The 27,061-nt window shown below is 40.3% G+C and overlaps 1 protein-coding gene across 1 annotated transcript in view; it reads right to left on the bottom strand.

The window, feature by feature from the left end:
* Window positions 1-1,870: 1,870 nt before the first annotated feature.
* The window catches only part of CRISPLD1 (cysteine rich secretory protein LCCL domain containing 1), a 56,634-nt gene continuing 31,443 nt past the window's right edge, over window positions 1,871-27,061 (bottom strand). Inside the window, exons 3-15 of the mRNA XM_084848037.1 lie at window positions 25,560-25,678; window positions 25,277-25,409; window positions 23,263-23,378; window positions 18,422-18,522; window positions 16,630-16,785; window positions 16,476-16,536; window positions 16,296-16,362; window positions 15,261-15,391; window positions 12,247-12,290; window positions 12,041-12,113; window positions 11,451-11,526; window positions 6,822-6,952; window positions 1,871-3,666 (exon numbers count right to left, since the gene is read on the bottom strand). Coding sequence (XP_084704163.1) covers window positions 3,615-3,666; window positions 6,822-6,952; window positions 11,451-11,526; window positions 12,041-12,113; window positions 12,247-12,290; window positions 15,261-15,391; window positions 16,296-16,362; window positions 16,476-16,536; window positions 16,630-16,785; window positions 18,422-18,522; window positions 23,263-23,378; window positions 25,277-25,409; window positions 25,560-25,678 — 1,260 coding nt within the window. The 3' untranslated portion in view covers window positions 1,871-3,614. The remainder of the gene's footprint in view (window positions 3,667-6,821; window positions 6,953-11,450; window positions 11,527-12,040; window positions 12,114-12,246; window positions 12,291-15,260; window positions 15,392-16,295; window positions 16,363-16,475; window positions 16,537-16,629; window positions 16,786-18,421; window positions 18,523-23,262; window positions 23,379-25,276; window positions 25,410-25,559; window positions 25,679-27,061) is intronic.

Raw genomic sequence — 27,061 nt, forward strand, 5'->3', positions numbered from 1 at the left:
GGGTAGGCATATCACCCCCAGTGCACCAAGTATTAAATCAATTCTCACAATACAATCCTTTGTGCACTCAAATGGTTTTAATCCAGAACTGGAAACTAAGCTTGTTGAATGCAAAAAAATAATAATAATTTCTCTGTTTCTGTGCTTAATGCTGCCTGCTGCCCAAAAGGTTTTGGAGCTGCTTTGAAACAATAATAGAATTGCTTATTCAGGAGGCAAATGCTTCCAAAATAAATAAAAATAAAACAAAAAACAGATGGATTTTAACAAATGATGAACAAAGGCCACACAGTCTAAAAAGCAAGTTTTATGTAGTGAAACTGACCATTCTTATTCTCAGATTTCTTTATTTTTGAGGCATTATATAATGGTTGCATTTGAGAATAGAGGCAATCGATCTGGGTGATGTGTTGGAATGGTAAACCAGAGTTCAAAGCACTGCTCATCCATGATCTCCTTGAACTGCTTTCTGAACGTCATTCTCAATATCTTTCTATATAAAAGCCACTTCCCAACAGTCGGTCACATTTAGTGTGGCCACTTACACATTTCCAAAAGAGAGGACATCAATCTGCATAAAACTGGCATATATACAGATTCTAATTTAGAAAGAATTATTCTAACTTTAGATAAATACAATATAGTTCACGATAGTGGGGAAGACTGTGGCCAGGTGACCTGTGTGTCTGGCTGCTCAGTCTGCTGCTCGGGTGCTAGCTGTTGATGGGCAACCTCAAGGCCCCTCTTCTCCCAGCTTCTTATGATTCTTTATCTTTAAACAGGACTTGGACCGGACAACCCTTCAAATAGAGGATGTCCCCAAATAGAGGACTGTCCTCTGACTGCCCTTGAAATAGAGGACTGTCCTCTCCTCTCTAAAGTAGGTCACATGACCTCCCTATGACTAAGAAACAGGGTGGGGCTGTGCAAACAGGAAAAGCTTGATTCTCAATTGGTGGGATAAGCAGCTGTAGGAAGCAAGTTAAGCCTCCACCCCCATGTGTCCCTGAGTGCTTCCTTTTGTTTTGCCCCAGATAAACAAATGCCAACCATTCCTCTTATTGAGGGGGGGGATATTAATGCCTTTGGAGGCAAATGCCTCCCACCAGCAACCCTGGAATAGTGTAGAGGAGGAGGAGGAGGAGGAGCAATACATTTGATGTTCCTCCAGACCTGGTTTCAGCTTTGAGGGGACCTTCAGAAAAGTGCCCTTGGTGGGCCTCTGGCAGGCGTACACGACAGCAGTGGTGGGCAGAAGCAATACGGGGCTGATTAGTACTGGGCAACTCTCAGACACAGCTAGAGCTGTTGGGGGAAAATGGTTTCAAGCAGTAACTCAGGACAAGAGATCAGCAGCAGGGCATGTCTGGGCGCTGTTGTCCCAACAGCTGCGCAAGAACCAAAACAGACACATTCCTTTAAATGTGTCTGTGAGTTGTGTCCCTTTTCATTTTTATTCTACAGTAAGCACAGGGTCCCCAATCTGATTTTAAAAGCCCCCCTACTCCCCATGCCAGGGTCTCAATCCAGATGGGGGCCCCTATACCTACTTTATAGTAAAAATGGGGGGAAAGACTTAGCTGACAGACACAGATTTAAAGTGATGGCTGCTTTGGTCCTCAGGATGCCAAGTGCCCTTTGCCCCTCCAGAATGAAAAGCTAAGGGGAAAGCACGAGGCAGCGTTGCAGGACACTTTCCCCATTTCCTGCCAATGCTGAACACGGCTCTGGGTATGGGGAAGCATTTATCACAGCCTGGTGTTGATGGTGTGTGTGTGTGTGTGTGTGAGTGTGTGTGAGAGAGAGAGAGAGAGACAGAGACAGACAGACAAGTACATATTTCTGTAGGATTAAAAAGAGACCCTAAAATATATTGTCATTTACTTGACTTTTATTCAAAAAGGATTAAAAAAGAAAAGAAAAGCTAACAATACTTGCCTAACTACATGAGGTAGTACATGTAGCAAAACAAAGTAATACCGTGATTCATGTATGAAGAATATCACTACCAACGGTATTTTGAAAGGAATTATAACATCCAAATTATAACATTACACACACAAATATTTATCAGTTTTGCAGTGTTACACAATACACTTTTCATAGAAAACTCGATATTGTCATCGTTATACATTTCTTTCTAATATTCCACAGGGTATTTACTATAAATGAGATCAAATGAAATGGTGCAGTAATGATGGGATAGCAATCTTTGGCACGATGTCCTGCCCTGCAAGAATATATGCCAGATGAAAGCCCTATGCAGGCATTCACCTGCTCATATGTAAGAATAAAGCAGGGTGGGGGTGCACCTGAAAGCCCTCTATGATCCCGCACACCTGGCTGCCGTTAGACCTTCGCATGTTGAGCATGCTTATAGAGTTCCTGTGATAGCAAACAATGCCTTATCAGGGTTTCCGAAAATGGAAGCTTTGTAAGTGTGTTCAGCTGAATGTGAAAAGGTCTTACAGAGACCTTTTCAGACCTTTGCGCTCAATACGCAAAGGTCTAACTAGGAGCCAGGTGCACAGGGAAGTTGGGGGAAGGGCTTACATGTGTGCTCATGTCCTCCCCACTTTATCCCTGCACATAACAGATGAACGCATGCATAGGACTGAAGAAAATAAGAGTGTTTAGGGCTTATGCTATACATTCTTTTACAGTGCAGTTTCACCATTCACCAATCCTGTATAGGACAAAATATGAAGTGTTAGTCCTATAAGCAAGCTTGTGCTTACTTGTATTTCTCAAAACTGACTTACTGGAGCCAAAAGGAACAATATAGCCTGGCTTAAACTCAGTTCTAAAGTTTTGCTCAAATGTTAGTCCAGTGATGCCTGATAAGGTTGCAAGATAAAAAAAACCCTTTATTTTTAATCATACTTTGCAGTTCATTATTTAAATGACTGCTTAGGACCCAATTTGTAGCATCTGTTTATATTTTCCTTTAAAAAAAAGTTTGTGTACAAACACAATACAAAAACTGAGGCTGCCTATAACAATGTGTGTGTGTGTGTGTGTATAGTCTGTGTCCTAGGATTTGTTCTAATTGGCCTTTTTTTTAGTCAGAGGAAAAATTGTATAAAACTGGCACAATTTCCCATTCTTTTAAGTTTTCATGCTGATTATTGTATGTTTCTGTAGCAATACATGTTCGCTACTTGCTTTGGGGCATCAGTTATTTCCCCCCTAGTTATAAGCAATGAACAATTCTATGTACAGGGATATAGGATCTATCATAGATATACCTTTAAAGTTAATGTTAGTGGCATACATAAAACATCATCATCATGTATTCAGATTTTTAAAATGGAACACTTATGACCTTTGAATTAAATGCTAAGAAAATATAGCAATATTTAACACAGGATTCAAAACAAGTTATTTATCATCATAATTTCTCATATGTATTTTTCCCATGTTTAACTTTACAGATTTTCCCCCAGTAAGATTTACATGCAGTTAAACACTCTTCCAGTCAGAAAACAGTACATATCTTCTGTACAGCAATATTACACCTTTATACAAACTTGAGGAAGTAGATAAATGGCATTTCCTTTCTCTTCTTCCAAGCACTGTGTTTCAATAATATTTGTACAGTTTACTGGCTATCTTCAAACCACAGCAAACACCCTGAATGCCTTCCCTCCTGGTGGATTCTGTAAACTGCAGAAGGAAAATAAAGAAGTAGTAATGTGTTTCACACAGATCAGTTTGTGAGATCTTAACTTTACCAAGCACTCTTACTTAGGCCATCTACAGCACCCCTGCTCTATGTTTCCCCATCATCTGAGATGAGATGCATGGTTACGTGGAGCGGGCCTTTTTCAGTAGTGGCACCAAGGCTATGGAATTCCCTCCCTAGGGAGCACTGTTTTAGTTTGATCCTGTTAGGGTGCAATATGAACTCGGAGGTGACCGCCTATCCAAAGCAAGGCAGGAGAAGCACGGGGGGGGGGGGATCATTCCCTCCATGCCTCTCCTGCCCTGCTATTTCTGCCAGACAGCCGATTTCGGCTGTCTAGCCATGGGGGGTCAAGGAGGAGAGGAGGCTGCTATACGACACATAGGATGTGTTGTACATGCAGATCCACTCTCCCTGCCCTGAAATGCCCCCGGCCCTGCCCCTTTTCAGCTGCTCCGTGCTCCTCTTCCAAGTGCAGAGCATGGGGCTTCCGTGCAAGGCAGCACGGACATGGGGGGAAGTCGGTTCCCAGAAAACAGCATGTCCTATGACCGTCTAGCCGCTGTCTAGTGGCCATAGGATTGCTTCCTCCACCTTTTGATGGCAAGTGAAAACAGTTTTGTTTCAGAGCGCTTTGGGGTAAATTGACTTATAGTACACTGACTGATGGGCTTTTGTTTGTTTATTTTGTTAGTTTCTCCACTGTTAGTTTCACTACTGACTTATTGAATTGTTTTTATTGTTATTTGCTTTTATGCTAATTTGTTTGCAAGGCAAGATAAAAAAAAACTTAATATTTTTCAGTTCCAGAAGCAACAATGCTTTTTTATTTAACCCCCCTCTCAATTATAGGCTTGATAGGCTTCCAAAGTTCCTATATAGAATGCCATATAAGAAGTGGAACCAGGAATAATTTAGATATAGCAATATAAGATGTTATTAAATTGGCCCAAATTGGAAGGATTCACATTTGTGTCTGCATGAGGTGTAGCAGATGATACACTGATTGTTTTACTATAATATGAATAGCACACTTGTTTTATTGATATTAATAAGAAAAGCCCTATAGAGTTGGACTTCATTTCACTGGGAGAGTAAGTGTAAACCAACTGGCCAGACTAGTGTAGGATTTTTTTTCCTGTAATAAGAACGCTTTAAAAAAATGTTTTCATTAGAACATTGCAATTTGCAGGTTGGACACGGTTGGATCATAAGACAAGATTCTCATACATGTTCATGGCGCTATCAAACACACTGTACATGACTTACACAAGGATACTCATGAAGGTTTGAGGGCCAACCATCTGGACCAAAATAACTGTTCAAAACTGCATAGGGAGTAAGAAGGTGATGAAAGGAAAAAGCAGTAGAAGTGGCAATTCAATCCTCTAATTTTTGGGTCATAAAACACATATACATACAAGTAGTTGTGGTTAGAACCTCAATACAGCAATGGGCTGTGATAAATTTTTGGCTTTACTCCCAAATGCCTAGGGAGAAATCCAAGTAATGTTGCTCAGCCAACAGAAGGCTCCTGTCAGTGGAATGATGGGAGGGCTATTCCCACTCCCCACTGCAGCACCCAGCACCCTGGATTGGGGGAATCTGTGGAGGAGATCCTGGAGGTGCTGGGAGGAAGGAAATTCAACACACACACAGAGCTTCGGCTATTGGGCGGTATAGAAATGAAATAAATAAATAAATACACACACACACACACACACACACACACACCTACACCTGTTCTGCTGATGGCAGCCTTCTGCCAGAAGAGGGTGGAGGAGAGGAAAGGAGAGTTCTAATGCATGAGCAGAAGTTCACTTGCACAACATTGAATATAACATGTAATACTGAACTTTGAGGGGGAAAGCAAAAAATTAACACTGCAGCTCCTCCAAGCCCAATTTTGTGTTCATGGCTATTACAGACAAATAACTGCCAGATAACACAGACAATTATGATATAAAAGCCTAGTGCTATCAAAGCAAGTATTAGGGGAGAAAACGTGACAGGCATCATATGACCTTAATGCTCCTTTGAAATTTTACAGGATAAAATTCTTAGGTTTGTTGTTTTTAGTTCTACACACCATAGATTCTATGGAATAGAATGTATAGTCTGAGTGCATATTTGGGTTTTTAAAGCCAAGCAACATGGGTTAAATCTAATGCAGGTGATTATTTTTAGTATATAGCTTGCTGCTGCCTATGTAAGTGAAGGATGATTTCATAGACTTTTTTTTCATGTATAAAAGCTTACTTGCCCACTCTAAGGCCTTAGAGCAGAATCCAGTTAAAGTGAAGAACTTCTAAGTTTAAATATTAGGAAGTCTGGCACATACTTAGCTCTATTATTGAAACCAATGAGATATCAATTGCTTATCACTGGCTGGTTTGTGTCCATACTTATGGATATAAGCCACAAGAATGTTTAACCATTCATTTACTTAGGCAGAATGAGAAACTAAGGGCGCAATCGTAACTAGATAGGCAGCCACCTCCAAACTCAGAGGCGACTGCCTATCCAAAGCAAAGCAGGAGAGGCACAGGGGGGGACCGTTCGCTCCATGCCTCTCCTGCCCTGCTATTTTCTGCTAGACAGCCATTTTCGGCGGTCTAGCCACAGAGGGCTGACTGGGAGAGGAGGCTGCCTGTACGACACATAGGATGTGTCGTACACGCAGCTCCACTCTCCCCGCCATGGAACGCCCCCAGCCATGCCCCTTTTCAGTCGTTCCGCACTCCTCTTCAAAGTATGGAGGACGGATCGGTTCCTGGAAAAGAGCATATCCTATGGCCCTCTAGACAGTGTCTAGTGGCCATAGGATTGCTCCCTAAGCCTGATAATTCTAAGGGAAATTAATGTAATTTTCTTAACTACTACTACACTGTTAATAAACAAGCACATTGTTTTTATTCATAAAGCAGCTATTAGGGTTATGACTTTAGCTTATAGGAAACTGGACATTCTGGTACCACTGCTTCTTTCTGGCAATTGCCAGTGTTAAACAACTCAGTCTGCTTAATTAGCATTTAGTACAACTACTCCAATATGTAATATAGGACTGCAAAGAATGGCAGGTCCATATGTATGCATGTGGACACTAAACAATGTACTTTAAAGTTGTGGTTTGTACCTCTCTGAAGAAATGCCATTTTGAAATGAAGCAATGTACATTCTTCTTTTATCCACTGGCATAACATCAACAAAGCCTCCTTCATTGCGAATTACTCCAGCATGTACAGCTGTCCGGCAGATACTAGACACCTGAGAAACATTAAAAATAGAAGGATTTAAAAAATAGTGTAGACCTGCAGATTGGCCAAACTTCTATAGTCATTGCTTTGGGGGTGGGGGGTTTCTTTTCTTAATGTGTATTTCCTGGGTATGATCTTGGTAACTGATTCAAATTAAACAATGGATTTTTTTTCTCTTCCAGTGAAATCACTGGGAGAAAGTAATTAACTTTTTGCAAATACGAAAAAAGTTTGAATTCCATTGAAATTAATGAGACAATTTAGTTTCAAATAATGTATGATGAAACTTAAAACTTTTTTTTAAGTTTCCATTACCAAATCATTTTTAAATATAAAAGAAGCACTGTAAAGGGATTTTTATTCTTTCATCTCAGTTTGGGAAAACATGTGATTAACCTGGAGTACATCTTTGCTTTTTTAAAGCAATATTATTCTGAGCAGTTGTGATCATTATAATATACTGGACGCCAGACACACAAAACCACTGATATTTTTGAAGAACATAAGAAGAGCCCTGCTGGATAAGACCAAGAGTCCATCTAGTCCAGCATTCTGTTCACACAGCAACCACCTGCCCATGGGAAACCCACAAGCAGGACATGCGTGCAACAGCGCTCAGAACATATAACATGCAATGATGCAAAATATGGTATATTCTATAGCTCTCAGAAGCTGGGTATTCGTATGATCCACATTTTATTTTGGAATATGGTATCTCTAATAAGCCCCAAATGGGAATTCCCTGCTAGCCCTGAAAGGTACTGGAAGATTCATAATCTGCATTTAAACATTGTTTATACAGCAAAAATATTTGCCATCACTCTTAAAGGAACAACTTATTTTCCAAGATTGAACAACAGCTTTGGGCTGATGAGTTTACCGAGATGTCATACAACCCCAAGCGTACATAAGGTAGCCTAATGTATTTTCAAAGTTAGCATAAACATTTCATACAGTATTACAAGCCTTTGCTTTATTGCTGTGCTGTGAACCCTCTGGCATTCATTGGTATTTAACAGGTCACAGAATCTGAATACCAAGCTGCTTAATCATTTTCCTTCTTTTGGTACTCAGCGAAATACCAGATATCTACAACAGCATAGTTTTAGCCTGCAAAGGAACATTAACCACTTTTAAAGGCCCGTTTAAGCCTTTATTTCCACAGATAATATTTGTTTCCAATATTATTAATGACAGATGGTATTCCTGACACCTTTTCTTGTTCTGCAGTAGATGTGCTCTCTCTCTCTCTCTCTCTCTCGATGCATATATAATTCAAATTGCAACATTATCCTCAACTGGCATATAACAGCATAGCTGATAACAGCCTATGCTGCTGTATACAACTGCAGTCATCAGTATATATACTGATATACTGATCAGTATATATATTGTAAACAGGCATGTAGACTGAGAATTTGCACACATTTCTGAAAAAGCCAATATTGCCACAGTATTCTTTAACAAGCAAGTGATAAAAGTGATGAAAGCCATGAAAACGAGCCATGGAAACATTCATTTGGCAAGCACCATGTCTAGCTTATTTGACTGCTAGCCGTGCCACTGCAACCTCCAAGTGTATGGCTTTGAACCATACCTCTCTCAAGCACCAAAACACAAGTATGAAATAAACAATACGCTTGGACTACATTCTTTCCCAAATAATAATCTGTTGTCTGCTCTGAAACATGACAGTTGTTGCTGTTGCATTTCACAGCAATAAAACTGGTCTCCATTTTCTGCTCATTTTGTGCAGTTTGTACTGACTAAATGCTAAAATACATTGTCAGAAGGCATCATTTTGAAATGCCTGAACCCTACTAAGATACCAAAATAATTAACTAAACAGGGTTTATTTTTCACATAGCAGGAAGCTGGAGCATAGTGGAATAAATTGTCTCATCTTTCAAGGAAGGAAAGAGTACTATGCTATTTGTGAAATCACTCCATACGACAGTTACGGTGCACCCCAATACACGTCGTCAGATATAAGTCATATTGAGTTCAATATGCAGCTTATATTACCCTGAAGGCTATTCAGGACAGGAGTCATATTTTATTAGGTGTTGCAGAAACAGAAGACAGAATCTTGCATTCTTTGCTGGGTAATTAACAGAGAGAAAAAAGAAAGGGAAAGGGAAAAAATAACTCCGAAAGAAGCGTATTAGCTTACAAGCTAATCACAAGAACAATTAGCCTTGTCTGAATTTTTTTTTTAAAGCCAACAGTTTGTACTGTCATCTTGAAAACCTTTTACAGATTTAAGAATTATCCAGGCAGAGAAAATACTATGTTATTTGTCTGTCTAGTCACACAGTGTGAAGAGTGAATCATACAGGCAAGTCACCTGAGTAGGTGACAAGCAATGCTTTGAGTTCTTTCAGCTCATTTGCATCTCTTCCCTTTTATGTTACTGTTGAGCACTGATAAAACACTGTATAAAGGTTCTTTTTGTATAGTGTTACTGATGCACACATATGCTCTTACACTTTGTAAAACACCACCAAAAACTATCTTGATATAGCCATATGTGCAATTACAGCAAGCTTCCATTTTTGTGATGTACAAGTAGATATCAGTAAATCTCCAACTGCAAAAAATATAGATACAAACATAGGACACCAAGATTGCCTTTGTGTAGTGTTTCATCAATGCACACATGTTTGAGATGTCATGAGAATTTGAAGAGGAGTGTTTGCATAGGTCAGCACTCTGTTATTTTGTTTGTTTGTTATACACTGCTTTCCACAGAGGTATCAAAGCAGAGAACATAATGTGCAATAGAATTAAAACAGAAATAAATATAACAGTAAAACAACACAATACAAAATTAATCAACAGTGAAACTGCACACTCTACCCTGTGCAACAAAACATAGCTTGCTGGATCTGACCTCAGGAAAAGTCTGTGTGAAGAGATAAGTTTTAAGAAGATGTCTAAACATCAGAACTGTGGGGGCCTATATAATATTAGTTGGTAAAGCATTTAAGAGGGTGGGTACTGCAACACTAAATGCTCAACTCCAAGTGCAACTGCAAGTGAAGCACCCTCATAAGTTCTCCCTCTGATGATCACAGAGTTTTGGCAGGGACATAAGGGGTAAGACACTCCCCTAAGGTAACCTGATGAACCTTGATTCTTCTTGAACTATTTATCTGCCACGTCCCTCTGCCCCAATGGTCCAAAAATGTATCTTGGGTCAGGTGGAGGTGGTGTAGAAAGGTGCTCCCTAGTCCCTGGTGGAGTATCTTTTCTCACTGGATCTATAAGTCTCAGAGCCTCCAACAGGATACTGAAGTTCTGTGCATCAGTTCTTCCAGGGATAAGTCAAAGAGGGGGAAACGGTGGAGGAGGTGGTAGCAGTGATCGTGGCAGGAACATAGCAGCTTTTCGAAGTGTTCACTTGGACAACCCCTCAGCTCTAGCATATGTGTGTTGGTGATGTGTAGTGGAGGAGAAAAAAAGATTATGGGAAGCTGATATTCAGAACAGGCACAGACATTATGCACAACATGGGAATGCTAACAAAAATAATATCTACATGGCAGCCTCTTCTCCCCACACCGATACACCAACACTTTTAATGCTATGGTACATTTACTATATTGAGTGTTTTTCTGCCCCACCAGCACAATCCAAAGACATGAGTAGGGCTGGGAAAACACACAGCATGATGACACCACATTTTGTTGTGAGCATATAAAAATGTTATGGCGGAGTGAGAGAAAGAATCTAACACGGGATGCCATTTTCAGTAGCATCCTCATTGCGGGTATAATGTTTGGCCCAGCTAAATCCCAAATATGGATACTCAAAACAGAAAGATTTATCTGGGAATACAGTATTACCCAAAGTGTTTCAGTGTTTCACCTTCTTCAGCAGCAAAAGGAATTTTTTCCTATTTAGGCTGGTTCAAAATCGGTTCAAAGTGGCTGAACCAGATTGCAATGAACGTTTTAAACAGAGCTGTTGAACAACTTTCAGCTCAAGGGCCAAATTCTATTTCAGAAAAGTTCTTGGAAGCCACATTCCACTGGTGGGTGGGGCCAAAGGCAAAAGGGGTGGAGCCAAAAGTATTAAAACATATTAGCATATTGTAGCTTAAAGCTCTGACTGACAGTAACCACGCCTTAGGAGAGGCATTTCAACTTTTTAGAATGGGGAAAAAACTGCACAAAATCCAGGAAACCACCAAATGGTGGATGGGGAAAAGGGGGTGAGGTCATGGGAAGAAGCATGAACATCTGGGGAACCCTGGAGGGCTGCACAGGGACCCCAGGAGGGCCAGATTTGGCCCCTAAGCCTGAAGTCATGCACCCCTGTGTTAAAGTTAGTGCCTGCACCAGATAGAAATCAGAGAGTCAAAAATGCTCATGAATCTGAATTAAAACCAACCCAAAATTTTAATGGTTTGATTCTTCACCTTTATAATCACTTAATAAAACTCTTAATATTTGTATAAATGAAATTATTTCACACTTCAGATTTAAAAATGTTATCTTACTTACATCAGAATAAATTCGTGTTCCAATTACTCGGGCATAGTGTGGATTTGCCTGCATGCAATTGTGAGGACAATAGACCCTTAAAAATGGAAAAGAAAAACAAAGAGAAAGGTAACTATTTCAGCTGCAAATATTATATTGAATAATAAAAATATGTTTATTCTATCATTTTTTTCAATGAAAGGAAAAATAATTGATAAGGGAAAGGTACTATTTTTATGCATTTCTTTGTTATATTCTTTTTCTTGTTTGCTGTATCACGTGGACTTCAATACAATAAACTATGGATTGCTTGAAGATTTTCCAACAATTCTGGATTTGCTACCAGTTCATAGCACTGTGCATGCTCTGATACACACACGGACGGAGCTTCTTGAATGAATGGGAAAAGCCATTTGCAGGAATGGGGGTGAAACAGCTTAATGTATTCTCTTGCATTCATAAAGTTCAGGAAAATGTCAGCAGCCTAAAGTTCAAAAAACAACAAAGTCTAGTGATGAAAAATAAAAAGTCACATTGCTTGCTCAGTCATAGCCTCCTTTTGACTGAGCTGGGGATAGCAATGAAACAACAGAAATAATCAGCTGGCTTACCTGGGGCAATGTGTGGCTGGCTTGTAAAATGGGCATAATTGTTCCACAGTTGTTTCGCAAGTGATAGCTTGCACTGAAATTTAAAAGAAAATCACACACAATTAGATGCTATGAAATGGCATATAAGCTAACAAACCATAAGTATTATAAGTATAATAAAAGTATTATAAGTACATAAGTATTATATTATGTCAATAAATGCTAACCTGGTACTTTAGAGACTGTGAAGGAATTCGCAGACTGGTATTTGCTACAATAAAAAATATTATTAGCATTATTATTAATAATTTTTGTTATTGCTTTTTGCAAGTTACACCAAGCAATGCACAATAAAATCATACAACAGTACAAATTACGAAATAATGTAGAATACAGTGGCTTAGATCTAGATTTCTGAAATAAAGCATACAGCAACCAGGATGGGTCAGTCTCCCAGACATAAAATGAACTGCTGCTCAAGCAGACTACATTAACTGTGTGGAAGGGTGCATTCATTTATAAATGAATGAAAATCAAACAAATTTTTAATTTGTGCCTGTGCACTAACGGGACTCACCGCTCATCCAATCGGGCTTTCACATGTCTAAAAATAATCCAAAATGAGCTAAAATGATTGTTTCTGGAATGCAGCAACAGCGGGGCTCACAGAAAGGAGCTCTGCTGACCTGTTCCCATCCAGAAACAAGTGGTTTTGCTAATTTCTGGCATTATTTTTAGAACCTCCAAAGCCCCATTGGATGACCAGTGGGTCCTGCAACGGAACTAGTGGAGGTACAAGCAGCTACATTGATACTGCCCAAATGAACCCCCATTCATTCATTTGTTTTTATCATAAAAACAAATGGGAATTTGCACAAATGAAAATAAAATGAAGGTTTGTTCATTCATTTCTTCATTTATTGTTAATTGCTTTGCATTGGAGGCATGGTTTTGAATTCAACTGGCTAAAATTCTATGTACACGGAAAACTTTCTTGGTACACAGACATAGCTTCTATCTAAATTAGTGTCTGTGTACTATTTAAAATTGCCTATAAAATGGGGAACCTTTGTTCTATATATCTGCCCTGTGAGGAGGGGGTAAGTAGATTTCCTGTAAATGTCATGGGATAAAACAAACTTAAATTGCAAGCATAAGAAATGCAGGTGGATGTCCCACTGAAAGTAATGAGAATGCTATAAGATGTGCACCCGTTTAGAAACTGCCTATGTATTGGATTTAGTTTCAGAAGAATGGTGAGAAGTCAGGTATAAATTTACACAGAGTCATATGCAGTGTCTAGTGGCACATGTATACTAATTTGTTAGAGCAGTTGGCAATTCTGATAATGTTAGAGCTAGTTCTTATCACTGTATTCACATACACTGCAGGTCAGCGCTTCTCACTACTAGCAAGAAAGAGAGCCAATGTGGTGTAGTGGCAAGAGTGTTGGACTGGGAGCTGGGAGATCCGGGTTCTAGTCCCCACTCGGCCATGGAAGCTCACTGGGTGACTTTGGGCCAGTCACACACTCTCAGCCCAACCCACCTCACAGGGTTGTTGTTGTGAGGATAAAATGGAGAGGAGGAGGATAATGTAAGCCACCTTGGGTTCCTTGCAAGAGGAAAAAAGGCAGGATATAAATGCAATAATAAAATAAGAAATCGATAATGCACAGTGGCTGCTTTGTACAGTGTGTACCTTCTAGCTGGTAAGGATGCTCTTTCTCTGTTGTAAGAAACTTTATTTCCTGCCAAGAATGAGAGACTCCCCTTTTCTCCTTTTGGGTGAAAGGAGGGGTGTCTTCTGACAGTATGATGAGACAGGCCCTATAAAATACTGAGCAGATTGGCCTGCTATCTGTTCTCACCTGAGAGGCAGAGGCATATCACCTGCTCAGAAAAACAGCCCCAGGACAGCCCTTTAACTTTCAAGGGAACCGATGTAACACCAGTTGTGTGGACCAGGTCTACCAATTGAAGAAGCATGCATAAGCTTCTTTGCTTTTATTATTTGCATCCATTTTCTATCAATAAACCATAATTCTTTCACACAAGTGGACTTGAGTCATATTGGTACCTTTGAATCTGTTTGGTGTATGGGTCCTGGTTGGATCAGGCCCCAGATTTAAGACAGCCTATAAAACGGGGATCTTTTGTCTTATTTAATGTCCCAAAGGGTGGGAAAAGATCACAGAACGTCTGTAAATTCATTCAATTTGTATGGAACACAGCAAGTTACAGATAGCAGAAGAATGGGTCTTCCAATGAAATCAGTGGGAAAACAATGAACTACTTCAATTCCAACAAAAAGAAAACAAAAAGAAAACATTAAAAATTCATAGAAAATTAAAACAAACTGTGTTCCTTGAACACCCCTATAACCGTGTTCTTTAATTCTTATCAAAGTGTCCACTCTGGAATATGTCCATCTTCCTTAGCCTTTGGACAGAGAGATCCTATGGTCCCTGGGACCATAGGGTATTTCAGATTCTCCCTCTTGATCTCATAGACACTCTTACGACCTTCGGAGGGGAAATCTGATATCAGATCCTTCCTCCGTCCCCTGTGCAGCTGCCGTGGAAAGCACCACAGTGGCTGCTTTCCGAGCTTGCAACAGAGACCTCGGACAACCTCGCAGAGTTCAAAAGGGGGGCATTCCATTGCGCAGGGAAATGGGAGAGGAGCAACCAGGTTCTGCAGGGTTCTGTCCTCTCTTTTGCCCGTCCTGACCCACCTCTGGTAAGTGAAATAGCTGGTTTCAGAGGCCCACCCAGCTGACCTTTTTTGCTGAGAAGGAACAGGAGACAAAATTGTCCCATCCTCCTCCCACCCTACCTAGCTCTTACAGATCTCAGAGCCCTCCATCTATTGGGACTCAATGTAGAGATTCAGATTACCTCTGTGCCATTCAACAAGACAAGGTCCCACACAATGTACAAGGGCTAGCAGAAACTATAAAATACACACTGGGGGGAGCCAAATGAATCCTGAAAACCCTGATTGCTGATGTAGTTTTTTGAATGATACTCAAGCTATGTAGCTATTAGGTCATCACTCAACTCAACAGTAAATTGTGACTAGTATTACATGATAGATGAAACAATATAATTCTTGAGATATACAGTTTTTACATGGGTTTTGAATATTTTTTTTTATTTGTATTACCCAAACAATATATTATATTAAAAACCTTATAACTAAGATCTGTATTTGTCAGAGATAATTCTGTTTTTACTCACCCAATTGACTGAACTCCATTTCTATAGGACTTAATGAAATAATTTCTTCTTCCTTGCCTGGTAACATCAACCCAACCACCATCATTGTCTAGAATGCCATAATGTATTGCAGCTCTGCAAATGCTCGATTGCTAAGAAAGAAAAACCACAGAAATAGAAATTAACATTTATAAAACAATTATACCCCCCCCCCATATTTCTAAAGGCAGGAATACTTCAGTTCCAAAGAAAATACCTGTATTTTGTTAAATCTGGATTTCTGGAAGGCAGCCATAAGTATGCCACCTTCAGTTTCATGCTGTCTTAGGTTAGCAGATTAGCAGGTAGATTACCTGCTAGATTAGCAGGTAGGTTAGCAGATGATGTCAAAGATGATATGCCACCCTGACTAAATTTGTGGATTACCTTATATATGAGGTGTCAATTAAATAGATCTCCATCTCAGAATGAGTTAGGGCGCAATCCTACTGGGATGGCCATAAGCCTCTGAACTCAGAGAATTATGGCCACCCAATCCAGTGCAGGAGGAGCAGCAGAGGCAATTTGGCTAGGCAGGCTTTTTCACCCATCTAGCTGGGGTGCATCAGAGCAGAAAAAGGCTGAGGAGGCCTGAGGATACATTGTAACCCGGCCGCCCCAGACCCCTCCCTGCCCACCAGCATGCCCCCTTTCCCTTCTCTCCAAGGTCACTTTTGCAAGTTTGGAGAGGCAGCTGGTGCAGTTCTGTCTATGCTGGTTGCAAGGGGGAAGGGGTGGGGAGCTCGGATTCCTGGGTCTGAGGATGGAGGGCTGTCTTCAACCTCAGATCCAGGAATTCGAAATATCCTATGGTCCCCCCATAGGATATTTAATGAGTAAAGTCTGATGCAGGTGTGTATAAACCAAATAATTATCTCTTCAGAAATGTAGCTTACTTTTAAGCAAGTTTTGTTTACTGAATGTTTTGTCAGTGATAATACACATTAGCTAGCCGTCCAAGCTAAAAAAAATATAATCAACAGTGCTACATTGAATATGAATTGCAGTTATCCTTACCATGTCAAAATGTACACTTCCAACAACTTTGGCACTGCTATCCAAGCAGCCAGCAGGACATTCATATCTAGAAGATTAAACCAGAAATTGATCTAAGAATGATCGACAAGAAAATAGGTTTTCTTAGATAACATGCATAGGGTCTCAGGGATTCTGAATAAACTGTGAAGTGTATCCTACCTATTACAAGTTGTTCCTTTGCACTGGTCCCTTAACCGTACTTCACAGGAAACCATTTGAGCTGAGGAAAAAGCAGCCAGTATGATTGCAGTGTTTCAAGATGTTTGGGGATCCAATTAACAAATAAAACATGTTAAAAAGGAACTTTACTTACACATTTGTTGTTTGCTTATGACTTCATTTCTTTCACCATCATCATGGGCAGTTGCATGTGGCCTTAATTGATTTTGTGATGTACCCTGGACATGCGACTGCTGCCGTTCAATCTCATTGGTTTCCATCTCTGGAGAGTAAATCCTTTCAGAACCTTCTGTTGTAGCAAATACATTAATTATTATTTTTCCACAACAGACTTAATGCAATGACCTAGTTCACACATCATGTCAATTTCTGGATTATTTAACCCACAAATTTGTGGGGGTGAGTGGAAGCGAGCGAGTGCACTGCCTCTGGTGCATTCCTCACTTCTGCTTTCAATTACCAACCTATGATCGCCCTGTTCATAGTTTGTTAGCATAACGTCCGAACCTGGACATTCTGAGTTATCTGGGGGTTAAACAACCCAGAGTTAACCTGTGGGGTGATCGTAGGTTGGTAACTGAAAGCAGGAGCACATCACCACACTCACGCACTCCTGCTTGTGCCTGACAACTCACAGTTTAAGCAACCAATAGATTGTCATTATGTGCAAACAAGGCCAATGACTATAAATTGAAAATGGCATAAATGTTAGATGTGTCTTTACTAGCCATGATGAAGCCAAAGTTACAGAGCAATCCTGTGCATGTTTTCTTGGAAATAAGTTCCACTGAGTTCAAAGGACTTTACCTTCAGGAGCTATTTCATAGAATTGCAGCCTTAAACACTTCTAGGTACCCTTATGAATAATTATCTCGTTTGAAATCAATGGGACTTTAAAATGTTTAATAGCGGGTCGGTTATGATGATTGTTTTTGCTACCAAACACTGTCTTATAGTAGGGTTCATCTAATCATGGCAGTAAGTGAATGTCACAAACAAAAGCCAATCTATCAAGAAACAAATGAAAAGCTACTGAAACTATGAGAGATTATCAAGTCCTTTTCAGGTTGTCAATAGGGGGATACTGAACATATATGGGGCAGCATCACAGTGGCTGGCTCCTTGCCCAACATATGTGGTTCATTATGATGTCTATATCATAATGAACCACATATGTTGGGCGAGAGCCCTCCATATGTACAGCTATATGTACAGGGACTCTCTACCAACATTCTAATCAATACATATAGATCAGGGGGCAGAGATGCCACATTATCCTCAGGCTGAATGCCTAGAAAGGGCTTCTATTGAGTTCAGAAGTTTTTGAATTAGAGTAAACCAAAGACATTTCTTAATGTCTTAAGAAATGAGACATTGTGAAAAACACTATCATTCAATTAATTAATTGCATGAATGTTACTGTTTTTCACAAGATGGAATAATATAGTTATTTTCAGGTTTTATTTACAAAAGCCTTTTAAGTACAAACTGCTAAAGCCCAAGAATTGTAAGCCAAAATACAAAGGTGCTTAAGTAAATTCTGAATATGAGAAGACAGAAATCAACAATTGCTTATTAAGTTTTCTGATTTTTTAAAATCAGGATGCAATTAATTTTACCTAGCCACCTTGCTTTTCACAGTTATTTCCATTTCCATTACTAGATGAATTCAGAAGCTGAGAACATAGCTCATTTGAGTTAATGGTACAGGGAAAACGATGACCTATCAGATTCTAAAAACTATGATCAGTTATGTTTTTATGTCCAACACAGTCCCTTTGCATAGAGCAAAAAACACGAAAAATAAGCCTTGCCCAATGCACAGGACTCCCCGTGAAATTAGAAGCTTCCTTTTCACAGCCTACAACATCTAGAAAAGTGCAAGGTCAGCCGTAGAGACATATTCTAATTTGCTGAATACATACCTTTATAACAAAGATTTTCTCTGCAGCCTCCTCCAAAACTAGGTGGACATGCAGAACATGGGCGACCATGCTTGTATGGAGCATGCCCCCACCAGTTGCCCCTAGGAGGGGGAAAAAGCTATTTAGTGAAATATGAAAAATATTCTGCTTTACACAGTTAAAAAGGACCACCACTGACTTAATAAAGACACATCTAGCACCTGTGCTTTTGAGTGTAATTCTCTCTCACCCACTGGGGCTATTTGTTTCACCTAGAAGCATGACAGCAGTCATCCTTCCTGTCCGGTGTCTTAGCAGCAGCTATAGTTTGCAATGTATGTCGTGAACTGAAGATGAACCACCAAAGGGCTGCACTAAAAAACCCTTTGGTAGGGAGCAGAGATAGATATAGTTAAGCCATTGGGGGCTTTTGAAGCATGATTTTATTGATCGATAGGCACAATAAATGGCTTTGGTAAACAGGAGAACATTATCTGTAGTTATAGCGGATCCTCGGAAGCAGGGTTGGAAGATTACTGATCCTGCTTCACCACCGGTAAAGGCAGCAGGAACTGGTGGATTTCGCAAATGAGAGCTGAGGTGGATAATGGGCAAAACTGAGGGCATCAGTATTTTCCTAATGAAAATAGAGGGGAGATTAGGTTGTATACTCCTTAGGGCAGAAGTACAGAATCTCAGCCTGGGGACCAAAACTGGCCTGCCTGGGACCCCAACCCAATGTTCTCTAAGTAGCCAAGGTCCCTTCCCCTGGCTCCACCTGTTACACCCAACCACTGATCGTTTGGTGGTTTCCCAGCTTTTATGGAGGGTTTGGTTTTTTTTTACATATTCTAAAAGACTGAAAAGCTTCTCCTAAGCTAGGTACTGGTAGTAAGAGCTTTGAGCTAAAATACACTGTTATTTTTTGTATTTTGGGACCTTTTGCCTTTGGCCCCACCCACCACTGGAACGTGGCCCCCAAGAGCTCTCCAAATGTAAGAAGGGGTTGAACTTCTGTCAGGCTGAAAACGGTTCATCACCTGTACCTTAGGGAATTAGTCTGTATTCTAGAGAAGGGAAAGGGCTTAAATAATTCTTTAGTTTTCATTTGTGATATGTAGGTAGCTAGCTTGGGCAACTATCTAAGGGAGGGAAGCTTTGGGGGACATCGTCAGCATAATAAAATAGACTAATCTATATGGATTCATTAGAATGTCTGTAGAGAACACCCATGCATAAAGCTGCATATGGGTCTGCAATGCCTTTCCAAGATTCCCAAACTTTGATACTTATGTTATTAACTTAGAAATGTAACAGCAATAAATGCACTTCTAGCTTGCCCTTCTAGTGCAAATTTACCACTCAGGGTGGCTCACAACAAAACAGTCCATAAAACAGCAGTTAATACCAAACTATCAAAAACTGTTGTCTGTTTCACAAAACAAAAGCCTTGCTGGAATAAAAAGCTCTTCGATGAGTGGCTGAAAATAGGGAGGGAGGGAGACCAACCATAGTTCACCAGACAAGGTGTCCCAAAGTCTGGGCTCGGCCACTGAGGAGGGCCTCCCTCTTGTCCTGCTCAATTGTGCTTCCACAATAGACAGAACACAACAAGGGACCATCAGAAATTAGGGAGCCAGCAGGATGATATGGGAGGAGGAAGGCCTCAAGGCTTCCTGGACCTACGCCATTTAGGTCTTTTAAAGGTAATCACCAAAACATTCAGTTGTTCCCAGACACAAACTAGTAACCAATGCAGTTGTTGCAAGAATGGTATAACTTAATCTCATGAGCAAGTCCCCACCAGCATCCTTGCAGCTGCATTCTGGACCAAAGTAAGTTTCAAAAGACTCTTCAAAGGTAGCTCCACAGTGCAATAATCCAGTAGGAATTGGCTGGAGCTCTGGTGGGGAAGTTAGTGCTTCCCTCTTTGAAAGGAAAGCACCTTCTCCTATGGTGGTTGTTATTTTGTCTTCAATGGAATCCAATTATTCCCAATCAACAGACAAAAAATATGATGAAAGTAATAGAGCATGTATTTGCCACACAGTTCAAGGTACTGCTGGATGCCACAGAGTTTTTAAGTGTATTCCAGTGGTTGAAAAATAGCTTGGTTTTGTTTTGGAAACAATTTAGCAGAATTGATTTTTTCCAAAATCACATATTTTCCACGTGAAATCTAGAATGTTCTTCAGAGCCTGAATATCTCTGTGAACTAAGTTCATCACTGAACTTAGTTGAATCCAGCAAGTTCCAGCAAGCGTTACCCCGGACTTTCCCCACTTGCAGGCAAGCTCTCTGTTGGCAAAGGTCAGGCACTCTGCTCTAATCATTGTCCAGTGTCATGAATACTTTTGCCTAAGAGGATTACAACCGGATGCATACAGTACAAGAAGCTGTCACACAGAATTCCACTACAACCCCCAAGGGGGAAAGGAAAGAGTTTGTATAACCTCAGTCACTGCAGTCTCCCGCTCCTCACATGTGAGGGAGGCTATATATGATGACTGGCTGAGCACTCCGGTAGCTCCACTTCTTCTCCCCTCACTCCCACTTCTCTCTCACCTCCTCACAAATGCCTACTGTGCACCCTATTTCAGGCTGTTGCTGTCAGTGTGTGGCTGTGGCTTCCTTTGTTGAGTGTTCTGGCCGCTCCTCTTGACTGCTTGGCAAAAGAATCCCCCCCCATGGGGTCTTGAACCCTTGTTTCTGTGGGCACCCTGCCAAGGGAGCAATGGTGATGCTGTGTTGTGTGTACTTGCCTTCCTTCTCGTTGTCTGTGCTGAGCTCCAAAGCAGTGGTTGTGAGCAGCATAAGGAAACTCTGACCGCAGCCTGAAGGAATGCCCGGGGACTGGAAGTAATGGGGTCGTTGCTGCCTCTGCTACTGGGGCTCATGGAGTGGGGGTTTGGGGGTGTCATTTTGGGTGTTGTCCTGTGATGTAGGAGAATGTACTAGGGGTGTGTCCCTATCAGCCCAAGCTAAATGGCATAGCTAACTGATGGGCTCTGGCAGTGTTTCCACAGGTGCTGGTGGAAGGAGCATGTCTACCATTTTCCCACAGTTTGGGGATTTTCTGGTTCTGTGTTTTATCCCTGCCCTGTAGGTATATGACATAGTGGCCATTCCACTGGCATAATTTGTTCTCTAGATACATCTTCATTTTAATGTGGTTTATTTATAATTTTTATTTTCTTCAGCCCTGGATTTGGTGTCAACCTGATGGTCCCACTTTCAGAAACAAAGCACTAGTGTAAAACAGAAGTATCACCTGTGTACACGATGGAAGATAACTCTGACTGGTTCTGGTACAGCTATTAAGATAAAGGGGAGAGGCTCCCATTCTAAGTTTTTATTAACTAGGCAGCAGAAAGAAGTCCCACAGGCATAGACCTACCATCTTGGTAGCATTGTGATGAGAGAGGCTACTTACTACTTTTTACCACTCAGCAGTGAAAACAGAGATTCTTCCATCAAAAAGTAGGCAACTCTTTTGTCTGAAATGGGGCATGATATATACCCAGGAAAATAGTTAAGTTGTCACATTTTATTCTGAGAGGGCTTTTATGCGTGCCACAGGTTTATGGTGGGCAGAAATTCAAGAGTTGAAGCATTCTTCACCATTGCACGTCCATGCCTGACCAAACTACATCTGTTGGATTTCTGCCTGCACGCAGTTGTTAAAAGGTAAAAGCCTTTTCAGAAAAAAGGTGGCAACCTTAGCAAATATGTAGCTTTGTGAGAGGAAACCAGGTAAAAAAAAAAACACAACTGCACATGTGTATAAGACGTGGATATGTGAATTTAAACTGACTAGTGTAGAATATATATATATATATATATATATATATATATATATAAAAGCGGTTAAAGCTCCCTAATGAAGTTGGGCTCTCTTTAATGAAAACTCTTGATTTAGGTACAAATGGGAGGATGAGGTTCTTCCTTGGAAGTAGTCAGATAAATCTGTCCATTACGTTTATATATTGTTTAACTGCTGGGAACCACCCTGAGAGCTTCGGCTATTGGGTGATATAGAAATGTAATAAATAAATAAATAAAGCTGGCACATCCTGCCCATGCTGTTCCAAAGCCAAGAAAGAATGTATCTGAGTGCAGCCTTATTTACCACCATGGAAGATCATCATAATTCAGCTGAATTGCTGACAATAAGATCCCTTCTAATCATCAGTTACCAAATGAGCAGATTGTGTTCATAAACAGAGCTGGCCATTTCTAGAGAATGTCTGGAATGTTGTGATTTTGGACTATAACAGATTTTGCTGCAGCTCTCAAAATTTAAAATGTATTCACATTACACTGTATTGAAGCTCCATTACATACAATGCAACACACTGCTGTAGAAACCTGAAACAGAAAATTCAGTCTGTGTTTTCTCCAACATTAACTAGTGGATTATACGTTGCTTTGTACTTTCTAAATAACTGTGGGTGTCAGGGTTAGGGTACATGTTACAGGCATGTGGGAACAGCTGTTCTGTGACCAGCTCCCATGTGACGGATCACACAGGTCTGAGCACCCAGGGCTTTTAGAAAATAAATGAAAGAGGGTGGAATTTGGGGTAAACAAGCAATGGTGAGGAGAGGGGATGTGAAACCTTCACACACTCATATCCAGACCCTTATGGGGTGAAGCAGCTTGGGACAGGGGAGAATTTGGAATAGAGAAGTAATAGGTAGGGAGAGAATTAAGCACTCCCTCATAACATTACTCTAGTCCAAACTGACACACACACCCCGAATAGCAGTTATTTAAAAAAAAAAAAAAGGTATTGGGGTTCTTTTATACATCTTTCTATATATCATGTAGTTAGCCCATTTGTCTATCAAATACATACTTACTTTGGAGAATAATTGCAGACCAAGTAAATTGCTTTTGGCCATATTTGTCCCCAGACATTCATGTTATGGCACAAGTTAACAGCACAACCTATTCTGCTACTTGTTGCCCATACCACCTAGAGGACAAAAAGACAAAAAGTGGTTAAACACCTGATTCAAACTAAAAACAAGTGTGTATAATAATACAATCTCTAAAAGTTAAAAAGCAACAACATCTGATTTCCCCTTACACAAAAATGTTTACAGGCATACTCCACTCAAATATAGAGAGCAGGTTTAATATAAGGATCTCAATGAACATTCACTGATATACTGAACACTGAATATCCTAGGGCAAATCTGTGGCTAACACAAGTAGATTATGATGGCATTCTACTGATTTATATATTCTGTCAATACCATTAAAAGAAGGTAGTTATGATCCTTGATATTGCATAAAAATATGGGTTTGGATCCAGCTTTATTCATACTTAGAGAACACTAAGTCTCATTTATTTTATACTCTAAGTATGACTAAATCTGGAATCAACCCATTGTATTTTACTCTTAAAAACAGAATGGAGTAGATTTTGGAGTTGCAGGGGTGGACAGGGAATTGCAGCCTCCCTGTTCCACTGATAGAAGCAGTTCCATCAGTAGAAAAGCTTCACTGGATCCCACCCTTTTTAAAAAACATTGTAATTTAAATAATGTTTTTTATTTTTTTTAATTCAATTTTATTAACAGCCACTTTTACTAAATAACCCTACTTAAAATGAAATCTGAATTTAATACAACATGTTAAATTCTATACTTTCTCTTAAAACTGAATTCATAACACACTGAAGAAAAACAGGTTTTTCTGTGCAACAAACAAAAATTGACAAGCATTATAATTCTGATATAATTGGTCACGTGTTTTATTCATTATTTTAGCAGCTTTTGAGTATTTATGAGTCAATCAACATAGACATTTACTTTCCATCTGATTGAGAATTACTGCATTTGCCCAGTAATTTCCAGTATTGTGTATGGAAAGTTTTTGCCTCTTTTTTCTCAATCTAGTAGAGTCTCCAAGTAAGTGGCCCTGACAATGCATGCAGACAGAGCATTTATCAGTTCACAGTATGGATTGGATCCAAAGGTTTCATTAGCAGAAGGCTATTCATGCAACAGATCTTTCCTGTCCCTTCTATTCCCCTGTGATCTCTCAAAAGTTTCTCAAGAGGGTCAAGGGGACCTGTACAGCGTGGTTATATAATGGGGGACTGCAGTGGCAGGGGGTTGCCCCAAATACACCCAATTTCCCCCACTACACCAAATTTTGGGCAATTTCTCCTTCCTATTTCAGACCCTCCAACACAACCCACACTGTTGAAGTGGGGGCGTTCTTGGCCCTCCTGGGAGACTTTTATTTATTTTATTTATTTACTTATTTTTTGAGGAGTGCAAGGGGTTTCCAGGCAGAGGAACAGATTGGGAAGATCCATTGTGAGGGCAGCCTTCAGCCCCAGCCCATTAAGTTTCCTAGCTCTACCGTACTCACAAATCAGCACTTCAGTCTATAACCGTCTGAGTACTCCAGTGCACACATGTGTCTGCTATCTGAGCAGGCTACATAATTCATTTCAGGAAATAATTAACCTGCCCTATGGATCAACCGTTACATGCATTAAATAAATCACTGATGTACACAAGAAGCTGTGTAGTTTTTCTGATACTATCCAAGACATCCATACTATTACCATGTACTTCACATGACAGTTTCAGTGTGCACATTCTGCCCATATGGAAAAAAAGACAAGAGATACATAGACTGATATAAGTTTTTTAAAAAGATGTGCGGCGGGGGGGGGGGGGGGAGAATAAAAGGTTGCATGAATTAGGCCTTAGTACAAGTTTTGAAATATTCCCACACAAAGTGAATGTTTTATGACCTTCATATTTTCTAGCAACTTTCAATCCTCCTGAAATATCTTACATCAAAATGATGAACATAAGCTTACTATTGGAAAGTTAAAAAATTCATACCCACCTGTGTATAATGAGTGCACACAGGCCCAGAGCATCTATAGGGGCAATAAGGATTGCATTCCTGAGCATAAGGATAGCTAAAGTCTCTCACTTCATCATACCATGCTTGGACATGAAATGTTAGAGGTCTATATCTACAAACAAGAACCAAAGAAATGCCAAAATCATTTGAACAGCTGCTGCTGCTGCTGCTACTATCAACAGAGATAATTTCTACCACATTTAGCCAAGGAATCACATTTCACACTACTGGAAAACATTTGTAACAGATATTCTCTTTGTACCTTCCCCAATGTGCTCCCAAGTTCTGTCCAATGGATGGAAGAAGACTCGCAGGCCCATGTTCCCAAAGACATGTTTCAGCCCAGGACTGTGCCGATCTCTCCAGCTCTACATCCCATGTCTATATTTGAAGAAGGGTAGAGAGAAGCAAAAATGGGAAAAAAAATTAAAATATATTTTAAGCTTATAAAAGGAAAATGGTTCTCCTCCTTCCCTAAAATGGTTTCCTATTGGCAAAGATCGTTTAGAAAAATCTCTAAGGAACTTGCTACATTCTGCTCATAAAATCAGAGAACGAAGGGCTTAAATCAGGAGTGCAGAACTGCTTTCAGCCCGAGGGCTGAATTCTATTTTGGAGAAGCTCGGGGGGGGGGGGGCACATTGCAATGGTGGGTGTGGGCAAGTCCAAAAGCAAAAGATGTGGGGCCAAAATACCAAAGATACCCACAAGGCCATCATATTTTATCTTAAAGCTCTTACTGCCAGTAACCACATCTTAGAAGAGAAGAAACTGCACGAAAGTCAGGAAACCACCAAAAGTTGGTGGTTGGAGAGAAGAGATGTGGCCTTCTTGGGATGCCCAGAGGACCAGACTGGATCTTGAAGGGCCAGATTTGACACTGGCCTGAAGTTTTCCACCCCCGGATTAAATGGTCATCAAATACCTCGAGGCAGCATTTCTGTTAATCCATTTATGCAATCCAGAGCATTATATGTCACAAACAAACAGCAGGAATGCTACAATATGCTACTCACAGAACATTTTAGAGGAAATAGGAAAACACTCCTGGCATTCCTTTCCAATCTTAGGATGCGGGGAGCGGGGCAGTGATCAGTGTGACTTCTAAAGTTTTTGGGGGGAGGAGGTGAACTCCATGCAACCAGCATCCTGTCCCTACTTATAACAGTACTTGATGCTGTTTCTTCATAGGATGAAGTAGGAAGAAAACAAACTATGGAACAGGAGGATTCTTTCTTGTCATCAAGGCCACAGCCAAGGCACATTCTGCATTTTTTTTCCCCCAGCTCTGTGGGGTACCCCCTGAAAATTCTTTGCTCCCACCATCATTCCACAGAGAGTATTCAAGCAATTGGACAACTTCTAATTTGTTAAAGTCGCATTGGTAACAATTAGCTTTTGTGCTCCCGGTTCTCTCTAACGTAAAAAGCAGTTTTTGAGCTGAAACGCATGATGCTGCCAGTACTCAAGATTGGTCCATATATGGAATCTAGAATCATGATTTCTATATGTACAATTAGCCCTGACTTAATCTAATGAGACTATAACCTTTTCATAATTAAAACTGAGATTTCTCACAGGTTCATTCCTCTTTTCTGTTTCTGTGAGGTCCTCTGTGGTCAGCGTGACCAAGGAGCCAAACCCATCACCTTGGCACATGCTCGGATCTTACTCACTGTAACCCCTTATTTATTGAAGGAAATGAAAAACGTCTGTTCAAACATCCTCAGAATCACCAGAGAAGGATGTGTCATGATGATGCAT

This window comes from Heloderma suspectum, chromosome 4 (genome assembly GCF_057233095.1).
Source record: "Heloderma suspectum isolate Gila_16-S chromosome 4, 16-S_ref, whole genome shotgun sequence".
Taxonomy (NCBI): Eukaryota; Metazoa; Chordata; class Lepidosauria; order Squamata; family Helodermatidae; genus Heloderma; species Heloderma suspectum.